Source organism: Lagopus muta, chromosome 1 (assembly GCF_023343835.1).
Source record: "Lagopus muta isolate bLagMut1 chromosome 1, bLagMut1 primary, whole genome shotgun sequence".
In the NCBI taxonomy this organism is placed as follows: Eukaryota; Metazoa; Chordata; class Aves; order Galliformes; family Phasianidae; genus Lagopus; species Lagopus muta.
In genome coordinates this window covers 165,975,564-165,995,274 of record NC_064433.1, presented here as the reverse complement: position 1 = coordinate 165,995,274, position 19,711 = coordinate 165,975,564, and the positions used below count along the sequence as shown (strand labels likewise).

Here is a 19,711-nt window from a genome sequence, read left to right as displayed (position 1 = left end):
CATCACTTAGGACAACAGTGACCATGTCAGGGCTTGTGATCTATCCTGCAGACATACTATGTGAATTCAAAGATGTGGCCAGTCCACCCCAAAATCCTCCTGTGAATGTTTGTGTATCTCCCCACATCAGTTTTCTATGCTGATGGCATCAGGAATACCCAGGAAAGAGCAAGAAAGTGGCATTTTCGGGGATGGATCAGGATGATGTACATACTGAACACTGCAGTGCCAGGTTAGATAGCTTGGGTCTGCCTCATCACATCTCACAATGAGGCAGGGCAGGAGGAAATCCCCCTTGTCCAACAGAGGCAGTATTCTGTGTTCCTCTGCTTAGATCATGTCTCCCTGAATCCCACATAAATCAATAAGAAGCTGTATCCAAGCAGCATAGTTAAATTTCTAAGAATCTGGAAGGACACAGCCTCAAAAGAGGCACTTCTTACTGCTCCTGACATCCAGAATCATCTCACCCTCTGTTTGTGCACCATGGCAGACTTTCTCCTGGATAAAACTGCAAAAAAAACTCTGCAGCCACTGTTGTTACAAGATAAATGTATTTGGGGCCAGAAGGGAGGCAATTGTCTAGTCTAAGCTCCTTGACATAGAAGAAGGACATTTCACTTCCTACACTGAGCTCACAGATCCTTGCTGAGCACACATTCTGGGAGGACATCCAAGTGCTTTCTGAGGTTGCCAGTGAGAAAACAAGAGACGTGAGAGTAATCAGGAGTGGTTCTGCCAAGGTGTTTTCTTTTTATGTACTGGTCACGTTTTGAAGAATAAGTAAACTTAAGCCCTATCTGACATAAATTAATTGTTAATTTTGTGTGCAGTGCTTTCTTCCTTCTGTCACTGTTTGCTCAGACCAACAGTAAGTGAGCCTCAGTATGAGCTGTGTGTGCTTTGTCAGGCCAAAGTCCAGAGCTTGTAGATTGCCTGAGATTCTCTATTTTCATGTTTTTCCATTCTAGATTGAAAAAGGTTGAAGTGAAAACCTGAAGCCAAACTTTCATGTCTGAACTGCAGTGATTGTAACACACCAAGATAGCTCCAACCACTTGGAAACTGCAGTGCCCATAAAATCAAGTAGGCACCTCTAACATTCGGAAGTCACTGGAGCGACTCTCCATCACTGTATTTTCCCCAGTAGATTTATTCTCTCATTTACTTTTGTTTGTTTTCTTTCTGGTGTACTATGAAATTTAAAATTAAAGCTCTGCTTTGAGGGGAGAGGAGTGCAGGAGATGTTGTAATTTATCTTCACTGCTAAAGCAGAAGGGAAAAAAACAGTGAAGATACTGTTTGTCACTGCCCTTTAAGCTAGCATATATTACTCCGAAAGGTGTTCCACATTGCACAGAGCCTTCAGTATCTTTTGCAGGATTGCTTCAAACTCAGTTGCTTGAAAAATTTCCATCAGTTTCTTCTTAAAAATAATTCATATATTAGGAAATAACATTCAAACACAGAACATGCAGAAAAACTTTCCCACATCAGCAGTAGCATCAGTCACAGAAGCACAGAAATTGAGGCGTTTTGCCTCCCAGTGTAGACAGAGCCAAAAGCAATCAGGCAATGTGTCACCAGCTCACCACAATTTTCTACTACATCTCCCATAAGTTTTATTTTAGTGAAACGTAATTCCACAGGATTTTGTTTTAGTCATCATCACAGACTAAGAAATAGATAAGTTGCTTTTTTTTTTTCTCCCTCTTGTCTTACAAGCTGAATTTTCTTAACGTTTTCTTAAGGTCCTGACTAAGCAGAATTCCTGAACATGCATTTAATACTTAATGATATTAGTAGAACGATCTGTAAACATTTCAAATGCGTCTGACCAAAATGTCTCTCGCTACAGCAAGGGGAAACAAATGGAGACATGGAACCTCTTCCATTTGTTGCTATCATTAGCTTTTTTTTAAGCAGACTGCTGGACTTAGCAACAGCAAAACTGATAACACTAGTAGTGAGAAATCTCTCTGCCAACCTTATAGTTCACAGTGCAGATGTTTATATCTAAGCCACTTGCTATGCCTTTACCCACAGCCAAGGAGAAAACCCCTCTGCACCTGCACCTGGATAGGGACCACACATCCACCCAGACTGGAGACCCACACTGTGGCCACAAGTCTCCCTAGCCTTCCTCAAGGGATAATGAAACCCCTTTCTTCCTTGAAGCATGAAAAACCTCAAGTTTTCAGCTTTGAGCTCCTGCCATTGATTTCTTTCTTTACTGAAAAATTGAAGTGGGTTACTGATAAAGGCAGCATTTCCTCCTTCTTAATCCATTTGAAAGAGGCAGGTAGTGCTACCAAGCTATTCTGCTCAGAGGATTTATTTGTGTTTTCAGTATGCTCTAAAGCTTCAAAGTGCGGTGCAAGTATTACTGGGGCTGTGTTTTCAGGGCTGTCTATCACTATTCTTATGGCTGCTTACTTGAGGATATTGCTGTCCTTTGTAAACATCCATGAAGCCCATCTTCTGAGGGGTCATTACCAGACACTTTTAAAATGTCTGGAAAAAATAAGCCTGTGTGATGTTGACCTTTTATGTGAAGCTGCAGTGTTGCATCCCCAGCCTTGGGTCCCATTTCTTTAAGGCTGGATACACCACATCATTTTCTGAAGACCAAGAGGCAATAATAGAATCATAGAAACATTTGTGTTGGAAAGAACCTTTAAAGGTCATCTAGTTCAACTCCCCTGCAATGAACAGGGGCACCTATAGCTAAATCAGACTGCTCAGAGCCTGGACCAACATCTCCTGATATCTTGCCTGGCATGGTGAGATCTAAAGTGATATGAGCAAGATTTCAAAATGTTTTTGTGCAGATGTGGTTGAATCCCTTTCCTGAATACTCTGCAGCTGAAGACATCTTCACAGCTCTTTTGCTTGCAAAACTCTTCTTTGTGTACCTCTCCTCACTCTCAGCAAAGAACTAGAAGTGGCATTGGTTTTATAAGAGTTTGCATTTTGATCCAGGTGGAAAGACCATCTAAAATGCAAGGCTAACCTTCTGAAAATGAGGCCAGGAATTACTCCTCTATTATATTTAACTTCTGATTTAACACATGGTGAGAAGATAAATCAGAGAGGTTAATTAGGAAGGCCTGGAATTCTGTTCATCATTGAGCTATGCAATGATGGCTACAACTTGCCTTTAGGACCCCGAATATGCTGACGTGAAGTCTTTTCTGCATGCCAGCCTAATGGCATCTCCATCACAGTAAAGAAGCGGGAGGAGATGGTTGGAGTAGCCAAGCAAATCAGAAAAAACAACCAGTTAAATTGAGTGCTTTCTAATGTAATGCATTTAAGTCATACTCAGTAAAGCTTGCCAACAATTCCTGGCCTCTCTGCTTCAAAGGTCACAGAGGCATCTGATTGGAATAATGCATGTCTTCTAAAAATCCTCCTTTAAAAAGATTTTCGTTCTACACAGAAATATTCAGGAATGTCCCTTTGTGGGTGCAGAGTGAAGGGTTTTGCATTTGGGCCGGAAGAACCCCAGGCACCTGTACAGGCTGGGAGGAGCGGTCCTTGAGAGCAGCTCGGCAGAGAAGGACCTGGGGGTCCTGATGGACGAGAGACTGAACATGAGCCAGCAGTGCGCTCTGGCAGCTCGAAAGGCAAATGGGATCCTGGGCTCCATCAGGAGAGGGGTGGCCAGCAGGGACAGGGAGGTGATTGTCCCTCTCTACTCGGCTCTTGTGAGGCCCCATCTGGAGTACTGTGTCCAGGTGTGGAGCCCTCAGTACAAGAAAGACATTGAGATTTTGGAAAGGGTCCAGAGGAGGGCGACTAAGATGATCAGGGGGCTGGAGCACCTCCCCTATGAGGACAGGCTGAGGGAGTTGGGCTTGTTCAGCCTGGAGAAGAGAAGGCTGCGGGGTGACCTCATTGCAGCCTATCAATACCTGAAGGGAACCTACACCCAGGAGGGGAGTAAACTCTTCAAAAGGGCTGACAATAGCAGGACTAGGGGAAATGGTTTTAAGTTGAAGGAGGGAAGATTTAGGTTGGATGTTAGGGGGAAGTTCTTTACAAGGAGAGTGGTTAGGCCCTGGAACGGGCTGCCCAGGGAGGTTGTGGATGCCCCGTCCTTGGACGTGTTTAAGGCCAGGTTGGACGGGGTCCTGGGCAACCTGATCTGAATGTGTATGTTTGGTGGCCCTGCTAGGCAGGGGGGTTGGAACTACATGATCCTTGGGGTCCCTTCCAACCCGGGTGATTCTGTGATTCTGTGATTCTGTAAATGAAATCCAAGCCCAGTTTTAGATTCTAACAAATGTGGTCATACATTCAAGGGCCCCACAAACCTCATCCCTCAGCAAAGTATGGTTTTCATACATGTGTTACGTGAGCAGCTGGACCTCAGTGATCCTTGCGGATCCCTTCCAACTCGGGATATTCTATTATTCTGTAACCCACAGTTGCTTGTCCCAGGTAGGGCTCCTGGGAGTCAGAAGGTAAGAGTGGTCAAAGACTGGAGAAGAGATCAGGAGTGTAGTGAGGAATGGGTAAGTGTGGTGGCACATCATGGGCAGAAGGGCAGAACAAATCTGTGAGACAGGTTGTCAAGAGGGTAGACGCTTCTCTTTGTTTTGAGAGTAATTTAAGATTTGCATCTGATATTTGTGAAAACCAAACTACATGAATCTTTAATCACATGTTGTGAGAGTACAAATCATACGAAGCATGCTTGCTTTGTGGTTGTTTATTTGCTTGTGAAAGAACAGCTCCAAGGAATGTGTGCATCTATACTGCATCTGTGTTTATTCCCAGGAGTCTGAGTTTTCCACTTACAGAAGAGCTGTTATCAGTGCCAAAAAACTTGTTTTGTTAGTACTGGCCATGCTAATGCTCCAGCATTGCAGATGCACTCTGGTGGATTCAGCTTGCTGCTTCCCCCAACATCTTGGCAGAGCACACAGAGTAGAATAACGGTGTGAATGCAGTGTCTCACATTCTGGGAGATGTTTGGAGGTGTTGTGTTTGTGTGTTGTATTTCACCCAGGGTGTCAGAGCCAAGAACCTTCTCCAGATCTTTCCAATTATGTCAGGCATTAGCCACCAAGCACAGCTTTGCTTGCAGCAATGATGTTCAGCATACCTTTCCCCTCTGCAGTCCAGCTTCCCTAAACTGCAAGAGGACATGTGATGTAAGAGATGTTTCTGTCCGATTTATACCTAAGAGTGTGATGGCAGAAGAACCAATTCACACAGAGGAGAAGTGCAAGGATGAGTGGATGTTCAGTAGTGGATTCATACTGGCCTTCCCAGCTTCAGCTAGCAATACACAGGGTTAGTGTCTGGATACAGTAAAGCCCAGGGCCCCTTCCCACCATGGCCTCTTCAGAGGTCACTCTCACATGGTCTGGCTCTGAGTTCTGGCTCTGGCCTTGCAGGATGGGAGAACCTCCCTTTTCTGATTAGGAAGCACCTGTCCAAGCTGAAACCCTCTGTTCCCTCTCAGTTGTATCTACAGTTCTCATGACCTGTTCACACCGTTGTCCGGAAAATTGGACAGGAATGGGGATATGAGTTCTGATACCTGGAGAACCACTGAGGTATCTGAGATTTGCCAACACATTTAAATTGAGCAATAAAGCATTCTTGAAATTTGATGCCAGATTCTGCCTTTATGCATTCTGAAATAAAGGTTTCAGCGCAGCATTAATGTTCACTGGTTTTACAGGGAACTAGGCTGTCAACTTTAGTGTTGCATATGGTATTTTGTTGTACCACTATCATGTATTTACAGGCGTGCAATTTTATGCCCAAGGCTAGCTTCCACCAAGCTGTGGGCATTTGCACCAGTGGTGCAGGTTCCCTACAAGCAAACATCTTGGGTAGAATAGCAGAGTACTTGGAAGTTTGCACTGAGGTCTGAAAGATCCTTGCAGAAGTGAAATTTCTCCCTTGGTTGTTCTACCTTGGAGCCATAAAGCAATGTGCTACACTTGACCATTACCTGCAGTGTCCCATAGAAAATAACTTTCACATCCCATATATGGAATTACACTGGTGCACTGCTCCTTCCTTAGGATGTTAAATAATTTATAAGCCTGTTACTGATCTCCAACTGATGCAGACATTCTTCTATTTCCAGTATAAACAAAATCTGCTCCAATCTCCTGTCTGCTTCTTTGTCAAGTGCCAATGAAGTCTCCAATTATTTAAATAGTTTAAAATAGCTGAGTGTTAAGAGCACTTGAATCTTTCATTTTCCTTGAGGAGTAACACAAAATGCCTGGCAAGATTCATCACTCTGCTCCTCCTCAGTATCATCTTTTACAGTGTTGGTGGTAGAATACCAGATAGACCCAGGAAAGATGACTACTCAGAAGCAAGCTGTTGAAATGAAAAGCCATTAAGAAAAAGCTTGGTCATCCATGAGTAATGACATTCATTAGATGAAATGTTTCATATTTAAAGTGAATCAGTGAGTTATAGTTACTTGTGATCTCCAAGACAGAGATTAGAGACTGTATTAATGTATTTTGCGTGGTGTAAACTGTACAACCACAAAAGGAAGCACTGAATATCTCAGACAATCAAGCAATGTTTCTTCTGTTACAGTCAAATATTTGCCTTGCTCCTTCTTAAAATATGCTTCAGACTTTAGACTTTGATGTCCACATGCCATCAACTCATCACTGTTTATGGTACAGTCACATCAGGCACAGCAATGGTAGTTTTGAAAATGTTTTACCTGACTTTTAGCAGATGAATGTTAATTGGGTATTTATTTACAGAAAAAAACTAAATTGAAGCTGAATCTTAATGCACAATTTACATAATCAGCTTTGTTCTGAGCTGGTGAGCTGTTTTTCCCAGCGCTTGGGACCCTTCAGTTACGGTGGCATCAAAGAAACAGACACTGAGAATGGAGATTAAACAATTTCCTAAAGTTAGAAGTCCTGATGAGAATCTATTATTCTATATTAGAATCCCATAATTTCTGCAGATCAAAGATGTACGTTAGTGCTTTGGCATAGGCCACAATCTGAATAAAGATGATCAATTTGCCTTTGGAAAATATTTCTGCCAATTACACTTTTCTAAAAAATGGAAAGTTCTTTGAGTTCACCTTTTGCATCCGAAGCAAGAATTAAATCTATTACCTCATAGGTGCAGACAGGTTGAAAGCTAAACTATTTACAGTGAGTTTGGTGAGCTTTGGTTGTGCTATTTGTGCTGTATGATCACGATGCTCCATCCTGTTCATCACCAACTCCGCAGAGGTTTTGCCTCTCTCCATCATATGGAGAAACTATCTCAGGTAGCCATGGACCTGAATTAGTGTTTTCATTTCAAGTCTCTGCATAGATTTGAATGTTGAAAAAAAGATGACTTGTCCCTTTCCAGCACAGAGGCTGAGTGCATGACTTCCACTCTATCATGGCTGATTCTGTGAACTAAGGTGTACAGAAAGGGTTGCTAAGCACTGGAATAGGCTTCCCCAGGAGGTGGTTGAGTCACCACCCCTGAATGTGTTTAAAAACCATTTGGATGTGGTGCTCAAGGATATGATTTAGCAGAGATTGTTAGGGTGGTATGGTTAGGCTACAGTTGAACTTGATGGTCTCGAAGGTCTTTTCCAACCTGAGCAATTCTTTGATTCTATGATTCTATGACTAAGATCACACCAGGCAGAGCACAGGCTTTGGCTGATACCACAGATTCTTGGAGGACATCCCCAACTTCTTGAGAACAAAAGCAAACCCATGGGAAACCTGGCTTCAGTGGGAAGATGGAGCTCAAAAAGCTCAAAAAGTTTTGAAAAAAGTACTAAACTGCTCTTTTGGGATGGGAGGACAGACTGAGTCTGCTAAGTGCAAAATGCCAAGGTGAGTGTTACATGAAGACAGTACAAAATCAGCTGTTTTAGACTACCTAAGAGGAAACAAGAATGGGAAAGTCAGCATTTGCACAGGGCCCTGCTACAGGCTATAATCCAATTACAGGGAAGCAATAGGCTGATGGTGACCTTGCCAAAAACTCAGTTATCCAAAAATAGTCTTGACAAATGAGTAGTGTAAAAATAAGGAGCTAATCAGCAACAGTAAGAAGGAGAGGGAGAGATAGAAAATTTCCCTCTGCAAGAAGTAAATTATGCAGCATAAGAATGACACCCATCCATTTCAAACCAGAATAGCTATCAGTTCTCAGGAGCTTGCAAATCAATCAACAGGCAAGGAAAGAAGTAAAGCTTATCCCATTTTTCTTTTTCCTAAATCTGCCTAAATGTTATGATAATTAGCAAATTGTCACTGTATGTACCATTTTTCCTCCATATTTACTTTAGGTAAGCTGCAGGAACTGCGCACACAGCCCCCACAGTGCTCACCTAGAGAGGGAAGGTAGGACAAAAATGCATCGCATTGCATGTGATGCCTCCACTGAGGGTAAGGAGAAGTGGTTAATGCCACTTTCTTGGGGCATGGAGCGATGCAGAGGGTGGCAGCACTTAGGACTATCCCCAAGCAGTTATTTGTGACACTCTACAGACAACTTGTCCAAGTCTTACCAACCATGTTTTTCGCAATGAACGAGAGGTCACGTGGTGAACAAACAATTCTATGATCACCTGCTTTATCCCATCATCTAGAAGTGATCTTCCACAGTTACCACCAACTCATTTCAGTTTATAAGTACAAAAATGTAGGCTAGAGATTCGATTTTGAGTGTCAGCTTATTATAGAATCATAGAATCATGAAGGTTGGAAAAGACATGTAAGGTCATTTAGGCCAACCATCAGGCCATCCCCACCATGCCTACTAACGTGTCCCTCAGTGCCACATCTACACGGTTCTTGAACACCTCCAGGGATGGTGACACCATCAACTCTCTGGGCAGCCTGTTCCAAAATCACACAACTCTGTAAGACTGTAATGACCTGTGCCCAGACAGACTCGAGAAATCTGGAAGGCATGAATTCAGTTTCCTGACGAAAGGTGCTGAAAATACACACTGTATCCAGACTTTTTATAACTAGGAAAATCAAAGATCCAAAGCAATGACCAAAGCATGAAGGGCTCACAATACCTAGTTCTCCCAGGAACACCATTAGTATTCAGAAGAAGTAGCATTTTCCCCTGAGGATCCTACATGTGTTCCTGACAGTTAAGCTCTGCCCAGACTAACTCAATTTTGTTCGGAAAGCAATAATTTCCTCTCACACTGGAGAGCTCTGATTCAGCTGCTTAATGAAGGTATTGCACACAAAGCGAAACTGGGGACTGAGGTCAACAGCGCAAGCTCCTGATCTCGTGCCACATCATCACTCTGATCTCACAACCAGGTGAAGCGCCTCCTCCACTCAGAGCTGCCAGCTTTTAACTGTCTATTTTAACAAATATTCCATCAAAAAACAGTAAAAGGGAATAGCTATGAGAAAAGGGACGTGTCTGAAGGCACAGAAGCAATTCTTCAATTCTGAGATGCAGCCCTTTCCCTTTGGCCATTGAAGAGATTTTCCTCATCATCTTGAACCCCCAACAGAAGAAAATGTTTCATACTTTAGGCCTCTGAAATACACAGTCATTACCTGGTTGTTGGCCTGGTTTGGCCTGTTGTTGTCTGAGTGAGATACAAGGTGAGGAATAATTTGTTCTTTAAGCAATTCAGTTCCAAATTACTTAGAGACCGATAAACTATAATGACAAGATGTTTCTTGGGTCCTGTTGCAAAAGCTGAACCTTCCCATAACCTTTCCTTTGCTTTACAGCAATGCTCATACAATTACACCACAGAAGTCTTCTTGCGCCTGTCTTGTTTGATTACCTAACGAGTCCAGTATTCTGTCTGAAAAACTGAGACAGTTTGCACTGTCTAAAACAGGGAGAAATGCTTTTCCAGATGTGATGCCCATACTGTTGAGACTAGACCCAGCTTTCAAACATGGGCATATAAATAGGCTCTCTGTCTTCTTGTGACTAATCACTGTTCACTGTGTGAGCAGATAAGCATCCAAGTACTAATCTAAGCCATGGAACTGCCACCAAAGAGCTGTTTTTGATGACCTACTTGCTTGCTATGGGCCAAGAAAAAACCTGCCTTAGCTGGCCATTCAAGAAATTGAGAGTTCTCACTGCTCTGTGCTGCCTGTTCCATTCACCCCACCATGGTGTCTGTGAGGAGGTATCCACATTTATTAATTGCACTTTATGGAAAAGCCTACCCCTGTGCTTAGACACACTTTTCTCACCTAACTTTCTTGTCCTCTCCTCCAGGCTATGACTGCATATAACAGTAGAGGCAGAAGTAAAAATGAAGACCACTGAAGTATACAGGAATTTTCCTTGTAGCAGCAAGCTGTAAATAAAACAAAAATAAGTCCTTCCCATACATGCTGCAACCTAAAAGTGCCATTTATCAGCAAATAATAATCTCACTTGAAATTAGTAGGATTATTCAAGTGTATGAAAACAAGGCCATTTGAGGAGAATTTAGAGTAATTAAGGTACAAAATGATGAAGGCAATTTACAAATAACTGAGGCGGAAGGGGACATGCTGTTCTGGTGAGCGATGTTTGCTTTATAGTCCTGTTGTACTCCAAGGCAGAAGACAGATTATTTTCTGAAGAAGAGCTTTAAACAAGGGGAAATGACAACAGAGTAAGTGGGAATGTGGGACTTGGAAAACAAGAATATGGTGGGGGTCAATTGTAGTGGAGAAAAGTATTTCTCATCCATCTGTTCATCTAGGTCTCTATCTGTCTGTCTGTCTGTCTCTATCTATCCACCCGCAAGTATTGCAGAAAGAAAATGTCTTAGCTAGTGTGTACAGATCAGATATTTCCATTCTGAAAAAATGTGAAGCTTTTCATAGAAAACTCCAATGCCATGTTGTTACACTATGTCTCCCTAAGGGAAATACTTTTCTAGGTTTGCACTAGTGCACAGTGCTTCGTGGGACATGTAGTTTGTTTTTCTATGTCACGTTGTCTTTCGTGACCCTGTATCCTGTGAGACACTACATTTTCTGTGTGAGAGAGAAGGCTGGTGTGTGGCGGCAGATACAGTTCAGCCACTGAAGATGGCCAACCATAAGAAGGGGACAAATGGGGACCCAAACTCAGTTCCCATTTGAGTTTCTTATTTTCAGGAAGTGCCTATCATCTCTTTGAAAAGTATGGCCAACCTAAAGTACACCAAATTAAATATGAAAAGAATGAACTATGTTTTGAATATGCAGGCCCCGTTATCAGAAAATCCCCCCAAGAGTCTGAAAAGCATGCTTTCCAGGCACCATGCTACCAGAAGGTGAAATATGCCTAAGTAATATAAGAAAGTTTCAGAGTAACACAATACTTTCCAGCCTTGATTTTAGTTCAGACTCTGCTTGGACTTTATTAAGTTCCTTGAAACAGGGAGAGGCACTTTCCAGGAAATGGAACTAGCAGGTTTAGCACCGGGTTTCACATCTCTCCGAGTTGATACTCATTTGCAGTGTTCTTCCCTGCTTCTTCATATATTGGGAAAGTGATGGCAATGAGTTCTTTCTCCAGCATTTCCATTTGAGTCGTAATGTCTGACACAGTGTTTTTCACATTATTCAGCTGCAGCTTCAATTTCTTGTACTCTTCTTGGAAGAATTTCCCCTCATCCTGGAGAGTGTGAAGGCTCTCTCTGTCATCAGGAAGACATTTCTCCTTCAGAAAGACCTGGAGAATCTGGTATAAATCCTTGAGAGCCTGAAGGATTTCATTATCATCCTCTGTGCTTGGGGCAGTCTTGGTGTCATTCTGGGCTGGCGTGGTGCTCTCCTCTTTGGCATCATGCTCCTCCTGGGAGGTTTGGCCAAGGCTACCTTCTCCCACAGCGGTGGTACATTCAGTGGCCTTCTGAACTGTGCTGTCACCTTTGTTCTCTTCATGGACTGTGATGGCCTGTTGATCTTTCCAAATTCTGGGAACTGTTCTATTCTGCTTATGGAAAAACTCTAAGACACTGTTCCTTTCCCTGACCAGCTGGAGACCCTTCTTGACTGGACTGACCTGAAAACCTAAATGCCTGTCTGGGAAGAAGGGGGACAGCTTATGATCCTTCTGGAGGCTTTGCTGGATGGTGTCACTGTAAACAAGCTGGACACCTTTGTTCTGTGACTGCAGATATTGCAGAGCCTTGTTTTCTTCCCAGAGCATCCTGTTTTCAATCCGGAGGACTTGGTTTTCCTCCCAGAGGGCTCTGTTCTCCTCCCAGATGCTCCATTCATTCTCTGACTTCCTGCTAAGGAGTCTCCTCTGGGGTGCAAATGTTGGCTGGCAGTGCACCTCATTCACCCATTTACCATCAATGAATGTGAATGTCTCATCCCTCAGTTTCATCCGTGGGAAGACACAGTCCATCTCGGGCTTTGCACACTGTGTGCTCTGGTTTGTCAGATCAAAAGTAGACATGGTTATCTGCTAGCAAACTGAGGAAGACTGTGAAAGGACTTCTGCAGGAGGCCACTGCCCTCAGGCAAGGACTAGATGACACAGAAGCTGGAGATGAAGCTTGATTAGTACTGAAAGAACAGGAACACAAATGCACTGAATTACTATCAACATTTGAGGTCAGATTTAAACTCCATTACATGACAGGAACAAATAACTCAGTTCCCACAATTGATCACATTGCCCTTTGACACTGGAAGAGAAAGAATATGCCAGAAACACAGTTTATAAGAATAGAAAAAACTGGCACTAGTGGAGAAAGCAACACTCTGGCGGCACCAGAAAGTTTGATATAAAAACCTGGACACTCTTTTCATGACTTTGCCTCATTTTTACAGTCATGGAAGATGTTAAGGCTCAGAAAGTCATATGAAATGAAGCTGAACTTTTTAAAACCAAATTATTTCTTTTTACCAGAGCCTGTGCAGTGTTTCAAACAGCATAAAAGTGTTGCTTTTTTTTTTCTGATTAAAAAAAAAGTAGGCTGACTGCCAGTTTTTATCCCTCTTCCCCCAAAGCCTCCCATCACCCTCCTGTCCCATGTAACATCCATATGGCTGGTGAGGAGTCAGGCAGTCAGGAATTTTGCTTCTGTATCTGTCCCAAGCATTTGGCAGGGGGCAAAAGCCACAGCCAAGGTCCTTGTGCCCCTCAGCTCTGCCAGGACACTGAACCCTTTGTCCTGCTTTGCCCCACAACCTCTGCCAGCTGCTGCCTCCCTGGGCTCTTCTAAGTTATTTCTGAGATCCACCACCCACAGCTGCCTCCTTCTCCCTCTTCCCAAGCTTGTCTGAAAGCTCAAAGACATATCAGTACTGTTTAAAGCCCCAAATCCCTACTTGAAGGAGTAATTGCAGTGTGGGTCTGTTTGCCGTAACACTTGATTTTATTGATATAAGGTCTCTGCTTAACTTTCAGAACTGCCTTCCGCATCACCATCTGGTTTATCTCACATCAGACTTGTGTTTGCATAATGTCATTCCTCTGCTAAAAGGGATTTCCCACTGTTTGCAACTGCTTGCCAATTTCTAAGTTTATTTTTCTCCCTTACGTTGTGTTCAGAGCACAGTGAGCAATTTCTTGCTCCCTGCCTCACACAGACCTGTCCTGTTCCCTTGGAGGATGTTGATGTCCCCACCATTATCCCCAGGATGGGAAGATGAATCACAGGGGGAACTGATCCCTAAATGTCCTGAACAACCAGCATCACAAGCCAAGATCCACCCTTCACTGAGTTTCATGGGCAGGCAGCTAAAGCCATTTATATTTAAAGTGTTTATATGGCAAGTTTTGAGGATAAACAGCAGTATATAATTTATACAGCATTGAAGGATGTTGTCCTGGGAACAATTAAACTTGACAGCATCTCTATCAGCTCTTGTGCGCTGCAGTGGAGAGGTCAACCCAGGCTTCAGAGAAGTTTTCCACCTCCCTTAATCATATTCCCAAACTGAAAAATCCTTCCACAGGATGGAGAGATGGGGTGGACAAGCAGGGCTGTGAGAGACCACATGAAATCAAGCAGATCTAGGTGTTTTGGCAGCATCAAATTACATACCAGCACGTACTCACCTGCTTGTTGGAGATGATGCTCTTCCCTCTCCACTGCCCTGCACAGCTGCCAGGTCCTCACTTGGTTTTTTAGCCTGAGGTTCTGCTCTCAGTTCTGTACAGGGGGGGCACGGGAGGACAGAGGAACCCACTGTGATGCGAGCACCACGCCCAGAGCCAGCCCCCACTCCACATGGCCAGGAGCTCCCCTCCCCCCCTCCTGCTTCCTCACAGCCTGTTTTGTTTGATTTTTCCCAGCATTGCACATTTGGGTCATTTCTCATGGAAACGACCTTTCTGATATCTTAGCTCTCACGTCCCTTCTTGAACCCAGGCTTCCCTCTTTGATGCACACAGCTGAGAGCAGTTTAGATGGATTCTCTCTCCATCACACTCTCCTAAAAGAAATTTTGTTTTTTGCTCTGAATCTTCAAATTAAGTCTCTTGCTGACCCATTGCTGATATGTTCAAAAACCACTTCCTTCTATACATGCACAATGACAGCTGAAGTGTAATGGACAGCATGAATATGAGTTTTTCTGTAAATATAAGTGAAAGAGTGGATCTCTCCATCTCCCATCCCTATTAAGAAGAAAATAGAACTTGCAGGGCATCCATGCATTACAAGTTTAGATATTATTTATAGCAGCTATTCTTGCTTCCATGTCTTTATGTTTCTAATAATCTCATTCTCTTTCTTATTTGCTTCATCTTTTAGATGTGGATTATTTCTTTTTTTTCCTGTCATCAGAGTTTTGGAATAATAAATACAGCAATTAATGTCTATTCCAGTGAAAATTACCAACTTGACATCAACCCCAAAGTGACTGTTATTGCTTTAGGAAGTTAAAGGCATAGTTCAGTGCTCTGCAAAGATAATAAACTTAGCTATACAATTCTCTTCTGTAATTTTTTCCTTGTTTCTATTTCATCTCTGGCAACATAAAATGAGTAAATAAATAAGTAAATCAGAGGTTCCTATGACAACTTCCCAGGGTTCATTCTCCTCTGTTCAAGTACCAGGGTCCTGCAAAGAGGAGCTGGAAAATATCCACAAAAAAAGAAGTTGGCCTTCTATCTGATGGCAATGCAGAGCTAGTGCTGTGAAGAACCTGTGGGAAGGACCCTGAAGATCCCATCCCATCCTCCTTTCTATTAGGAATGATGACACGTACCTACAGCAAAGCTCAGCCCTTCCCTTTTTTTGCTTTTGGGCAAGCGCCTGGAATCAAAAGAATCTGCTTTTAGTAAATGCATAATGTTATTCTCTCTTCTCTTCTCTTTTAAAATGTCTTAAAAACCTAAAACTTTCCTTGATGAATCCAAAGGGATCCACTGGCACTTTCTTTGCCCCAAACACATTTGTGCTTCTGAAAACTGTTTCTGCCTCTGTCAGTGTCAGCACAGGCAGCTGACCCCACACTGACCTCCTGTTCTCCAGGGCACTGTGCCTTCATGCAAATCCCACTGAGTCAGAAAAAGTTTCTTGCATATGTGAGTGATCTTGAATCATCTCTTGACCTGAATAACTGGGCAGGGAGTAAAAATAGTGTTTTGTCAGCTCGCGCGGCAGTGATGTGGTTGGAGTGATATGTCAGTGTTCTGCCCAGCAGGAGCTAAGCACACTTGGTCAGCAGTGCAAGAGCAGGAAGAAAAGCCTCCAGAGCAGGTTTTCTCAGTCTGATAAGGGTCTCAAGGACACCCCTCTGTCACCATCTGTTCGGATTAACTGCCCTTCCAGGGACCACATCACAACACTGCTACCAGTGTGCCCAAGTAGCCTTCAAACCTGCAACATTCTGCAGTCTCTGCATGCCTGTGCCAACACTAGCCAGGATGGCTAGGTCATCTGAAAGCTGGAATAAGAGTGAAAATACCTACTTTTGTTATTCTACTCTGCTGCCAATTCCTTCTGGGACCTTGAGTAAGGCGTCTGTTTCCTTACCTCCACTTCCTCAACCATACAGTGAGTTTGGGATAGTGGCTTTTTGTTGCAAGCTGTCAAGAGAAGTTAATTCTTGCTTGTGCAGTGCTTTGAGCGTGAAGAGCACTTTGGTAAAGAAGTCCTATGCATCAACCTTGTTTATCTCCGTTACAGAAATACACACAGTCTTTCCTGTTGAAACAGAGCATTTGATGTTTGTTAGTAAACGATACCTTACAGAGACGTGTACAGTTTTGTGTTGTTCCATCTGAGATCTCAATCCCACCTTGTCTTCTGTCTACTTCTTTCAAAAAAACATCAAAATCATGTGCAGACTACTGGCCTGCTCTAAGCCATTGCCCGTCAATGCAATTCCTTTGTGTTCTTCTCTGTGATGCAGTGATAAATCACTCATGATCCTCACCAAAAAAATACAGCGCGATTACTTTATCACTCTCCTATTTCTGTCTGATCAAACTATACAGAGCATTCCAAGTTGCTGAAGAAGCCCATTAGTTGTGTTTTTGTGTTGGTTTTTTTGATGTTGTTGTTAAATAAAACATTAAAAATTAAAAGAGATCTTAAATAGACATTAGGAGGAAATTCTTTATTCTAGAGGATGATGAGGTGCTGGCACATCTGCCCAGAGAAGCTGTGGGTGTTCCATCCCTGGAGGTGTTCAAGGCCAGGTTGGATGGGGCCCTTGGCAGCGTGGGCTGGTATTAAATGGGGAGGTTGTTGGCCCTGCATGTGGCAGGGCAGATTCATGATCCTTGAGGTTCCTTCCAACCCTGGCCATTCTGCTATTCTGTGATTCTATGGTTCTATGATTCAGTGTGAAAAGGCAGGAGCAGACAGTGAGCAGAAAGTTCAGGCATGCTGTCCTGCAAATGGGTGCAAGGTTTGGGACTGAGGGCATTTTCCCTAATGTTGAAGGCAGTGTTTCCTCCAGCATGATGAACAGCATTGATGGACAGGTCTCGCTGGGCCACAGGAGAAGCCAGCAGCTCCATTTTGATTGACAGGGAAAAAATTGAGGATTCGGGCTTATTAAGAAATCTTTAATAGTGATTTATGGGGTCCTGTACATTTTAATCTAGAAAAAAAAAAAAAAAAGTAAAATCATCTAATTAGCTAAGTGTGTAATCCTGTATATTAATTGCCCATTAGCCACTTCTTAATTATAATGGAATGCTTATCAAATAACATGTGATGGCCACGTTGTACCAATTTAAGTCATTATCAGACCAGCTCCCGCTTCAATAAGTATCTGTCTTACTGAAACATAACCACTGCATTTTATTTTAAAAACTGTGAAGAAGAGGGAGTTAAGATCTTAAAAAATTAGTACTCCATTAGGATTTACCAGACAGTGTACTACAAACAGTGCTACACAAACTAGTCAGTGTACTACAAACAAGTGCTGCACAATCATGAACGCCACATAAAAAATCTATTCAGATGCCAACCCAGATAATGAAAAGACAAAGCTAAGTGGATACCTGCCAGGGAAGAAAGACATCTCTCAGGTGATTAAGGTGATAGTCTTAGGTATTTCCTGTTTTTTGGCTGTTTGGCACTACAGCCTTAATGCTCAATTGACCTGTATTTGTGCATGTGCAATTTCTGACATTTTTAATTAGACAAACCAAGAAAATTTGATTAGATACAATGAAATTGTTGTCGGCAGCTCACCTGCAGCACTGGCAGCAGCTCCACATTTTTGTGTGGAGGATTTGTGTTAAAAGGAGAGTATTTCAGCAATAGCAATAACAACAGGTTATTATTTTAAACATCAAGGTATGCCATAGGAAGAGCTGCATGCCACAGGGAGGTAGCCATGTTCTCTATGGGTTTCACAGATATGCACTGATGACCATGACATCCAGAGACCTCCAAAACACCAGGTTTGAATCTGTGGGATGGGCAGGGTTTTCTGCTAGCTCTTCACCACATCCCAACTCCACCATTTTCTCTGCACCCATTCTTCTGCATCTTCTCCTGTCACTGATGTTCATGCCTTCTTTCTCCTTTTCCTATACAGACCATGCTAGAGATGCCACTTCCAAGAAGGCTGAATACATAGGATGCCCCTCTCCCTTCTATGAGTCTGTATGGCCTCTTCCCTCCCTGTCTTCTTAACCAGCTTTCACTGCTCTTAACTCCACATACCCCCCCTTGGTGCCTCAAGCTTCTGCCCTGTCTCCCTAAAATTGACTACACTAGATAAGCACATTTCATCCTTCAGAAACTACAAAATACTTCACCTGGCATTGCACTCATGCTTCAGTGGGCAAGCACTCCTCAGTACAACTCCTCTGCTCTTAACAGGCACACAGCTTTTGTTCTCTCATTTTGTTTTCCCTAATCCTCCTGGAGCACAGCAAATGTTTGGCAAGATTATTATGATCAGGCTTGACTTTCAGAAACACTCTCTACCCTGTGCATTTGTGTGGTGGTGGTTTCATCACCTGAATTCTGCAAGGAGCTCCACACCCATCTCCAAGGTCTCTCCTCCCACAGTGTTTTTTGCCCATTAACGTTGCACCCAGGCTTTGACTGGAGCTGGTGGACTTGTGCAATACAAGTATCTTGTTAACAATATAAACAGCTTGAAGGGTCTTTCAAGCCTATTGCTGAAGAAAGTAGGTTTGACAAAAATATGCAAAAAGCATAGGATTTTTTTTTTTTTAATGGAATGTAGGATTATACCAAAACATCAAACGTGGAGTGATGCTGAGGTGAGACATTTTCAAGCTTTTTGGAAGCACAGGTTTACCCCTGTAGCGTGTACCATGCTTTGATGGACCATGGCACATTTTGCTCAGAGGAACACGATTTCAACACCTGTTCATCTCAGGGTTTAAATTGCTGCTGGAGTGTTTTTTTAATGGTATGCCAGAAGAAGAGAGATTTGAGCAATAAAAGAAGAGAATAAATAGTTAGATCCCAGGTACTACTGTTCGGTACACTTAGGAACAGTTAAAATGTAATTTTAGAAATGTTATGTAACCCCTAGGAATGATTTTATGCCAGAGAAACAGCCCATTTTATCCATCTCCCTCAACTTTTAATCTGCAAAGTCTATCCTGGGGTGATTGGAGATGACAGAAGTTACCTGCTCTTATAAATCCACCGTCTGTGCAAATTTGGGGTCATGGTCCATCCAAGAGCTCTGTGTTGACACTGGAAAAATAACTGCAGCTAGAACAAGCATCCAGAGTAATGCAATGAGAAAGAAATAGGTTAAACTGTTTTCATACGTGGCCGGAGGATATCATTAACATTAATGTAGTCATAAAGCAGCACCTGCTGGCTCAACACAGCAAGTCTTTTCCTAGTAACAATTAACTCTTCAAAAAATAATAGAGAAGAGTTTTCCTTCCCCCTTTTCGCCCCAAGCACAATAACTTGTTTCCTGCAAAGCTTTATTAATTATAATGTCCTTGCTTCCTTGCCTCTCTCGGATGAGCAGTCCCATCAGTGACTGACATAAGCTTCATAGCATGGTATCTCAGTGGGGCAAGTGTGTAGATATTGGGCTCTAAAAAATATTACACTACTTTTTATTACCATTGTTGTTCCTCACTTGGTGTTCTACTTTGCCTCATCCAGAAGGGGGAAAAAAAAAAAAAAGAGCACATATGTTACAAAGTTAATGCCCACATCTCGTTTAGGTGAAGGGAAAAATTCCCTGAAGATGTTCATATCACTGCAATGTTAATGATTCAGAGAGCAAAGTCTAAAAAAAAGGGATGGGGTGGGGTGGGATGTGTGATGGAGCAGGGA

At 42.8% G+C, this 19,711-nt stretch overlaps 2 protein-coding genes across 3 annotated transcripts in view; one reads left to right on the top strand and one right to left on the bottom strand.

Annotated features, from left to right (window-relative positions):
- SIAH3 (siah E3 ubiquitin protein ligase family member 3) overlaps positions 1 to 19,711 on the top strand; it is a 102,224-nt gene that overhangs the window by 55,304 nt on the left and 27,209 nt on the right. The gene's annotated exons all lie outside the window — the stretch shown is intronic.
- Positions 11,414 to 14,136, bottom strand: CBY2 (chibby family member 2). Its single transcript, XM_048957654.1, has 2 exons — positions 14,020 to 14,136; positions 11,414 to 12,518 (listed from the first exon to the last, which is right to left on the bottom strand). Exon 2 carries the CDS (start codon positions 12,406 to 12,408, stop codon positions 11,428 to 11,430), a length of 981 nt encoding a protein of 326 aa, XP_048813611.1. The 5' UTR covers positions 12,409 to 12,518; positions 14,020 to 14,136; the 3' UTR covers positions 11,414 to 11,427.

What these genes read in the sequence shown, in the direction of transcription:
- CBY2 (XM_048957654.1), bottom strand. Translation starts at nt 12,408, where the DNA reads ATGTCTACTTTTGATCTGACAAACCAGAGCACACAGTGTGCAAAGCCC.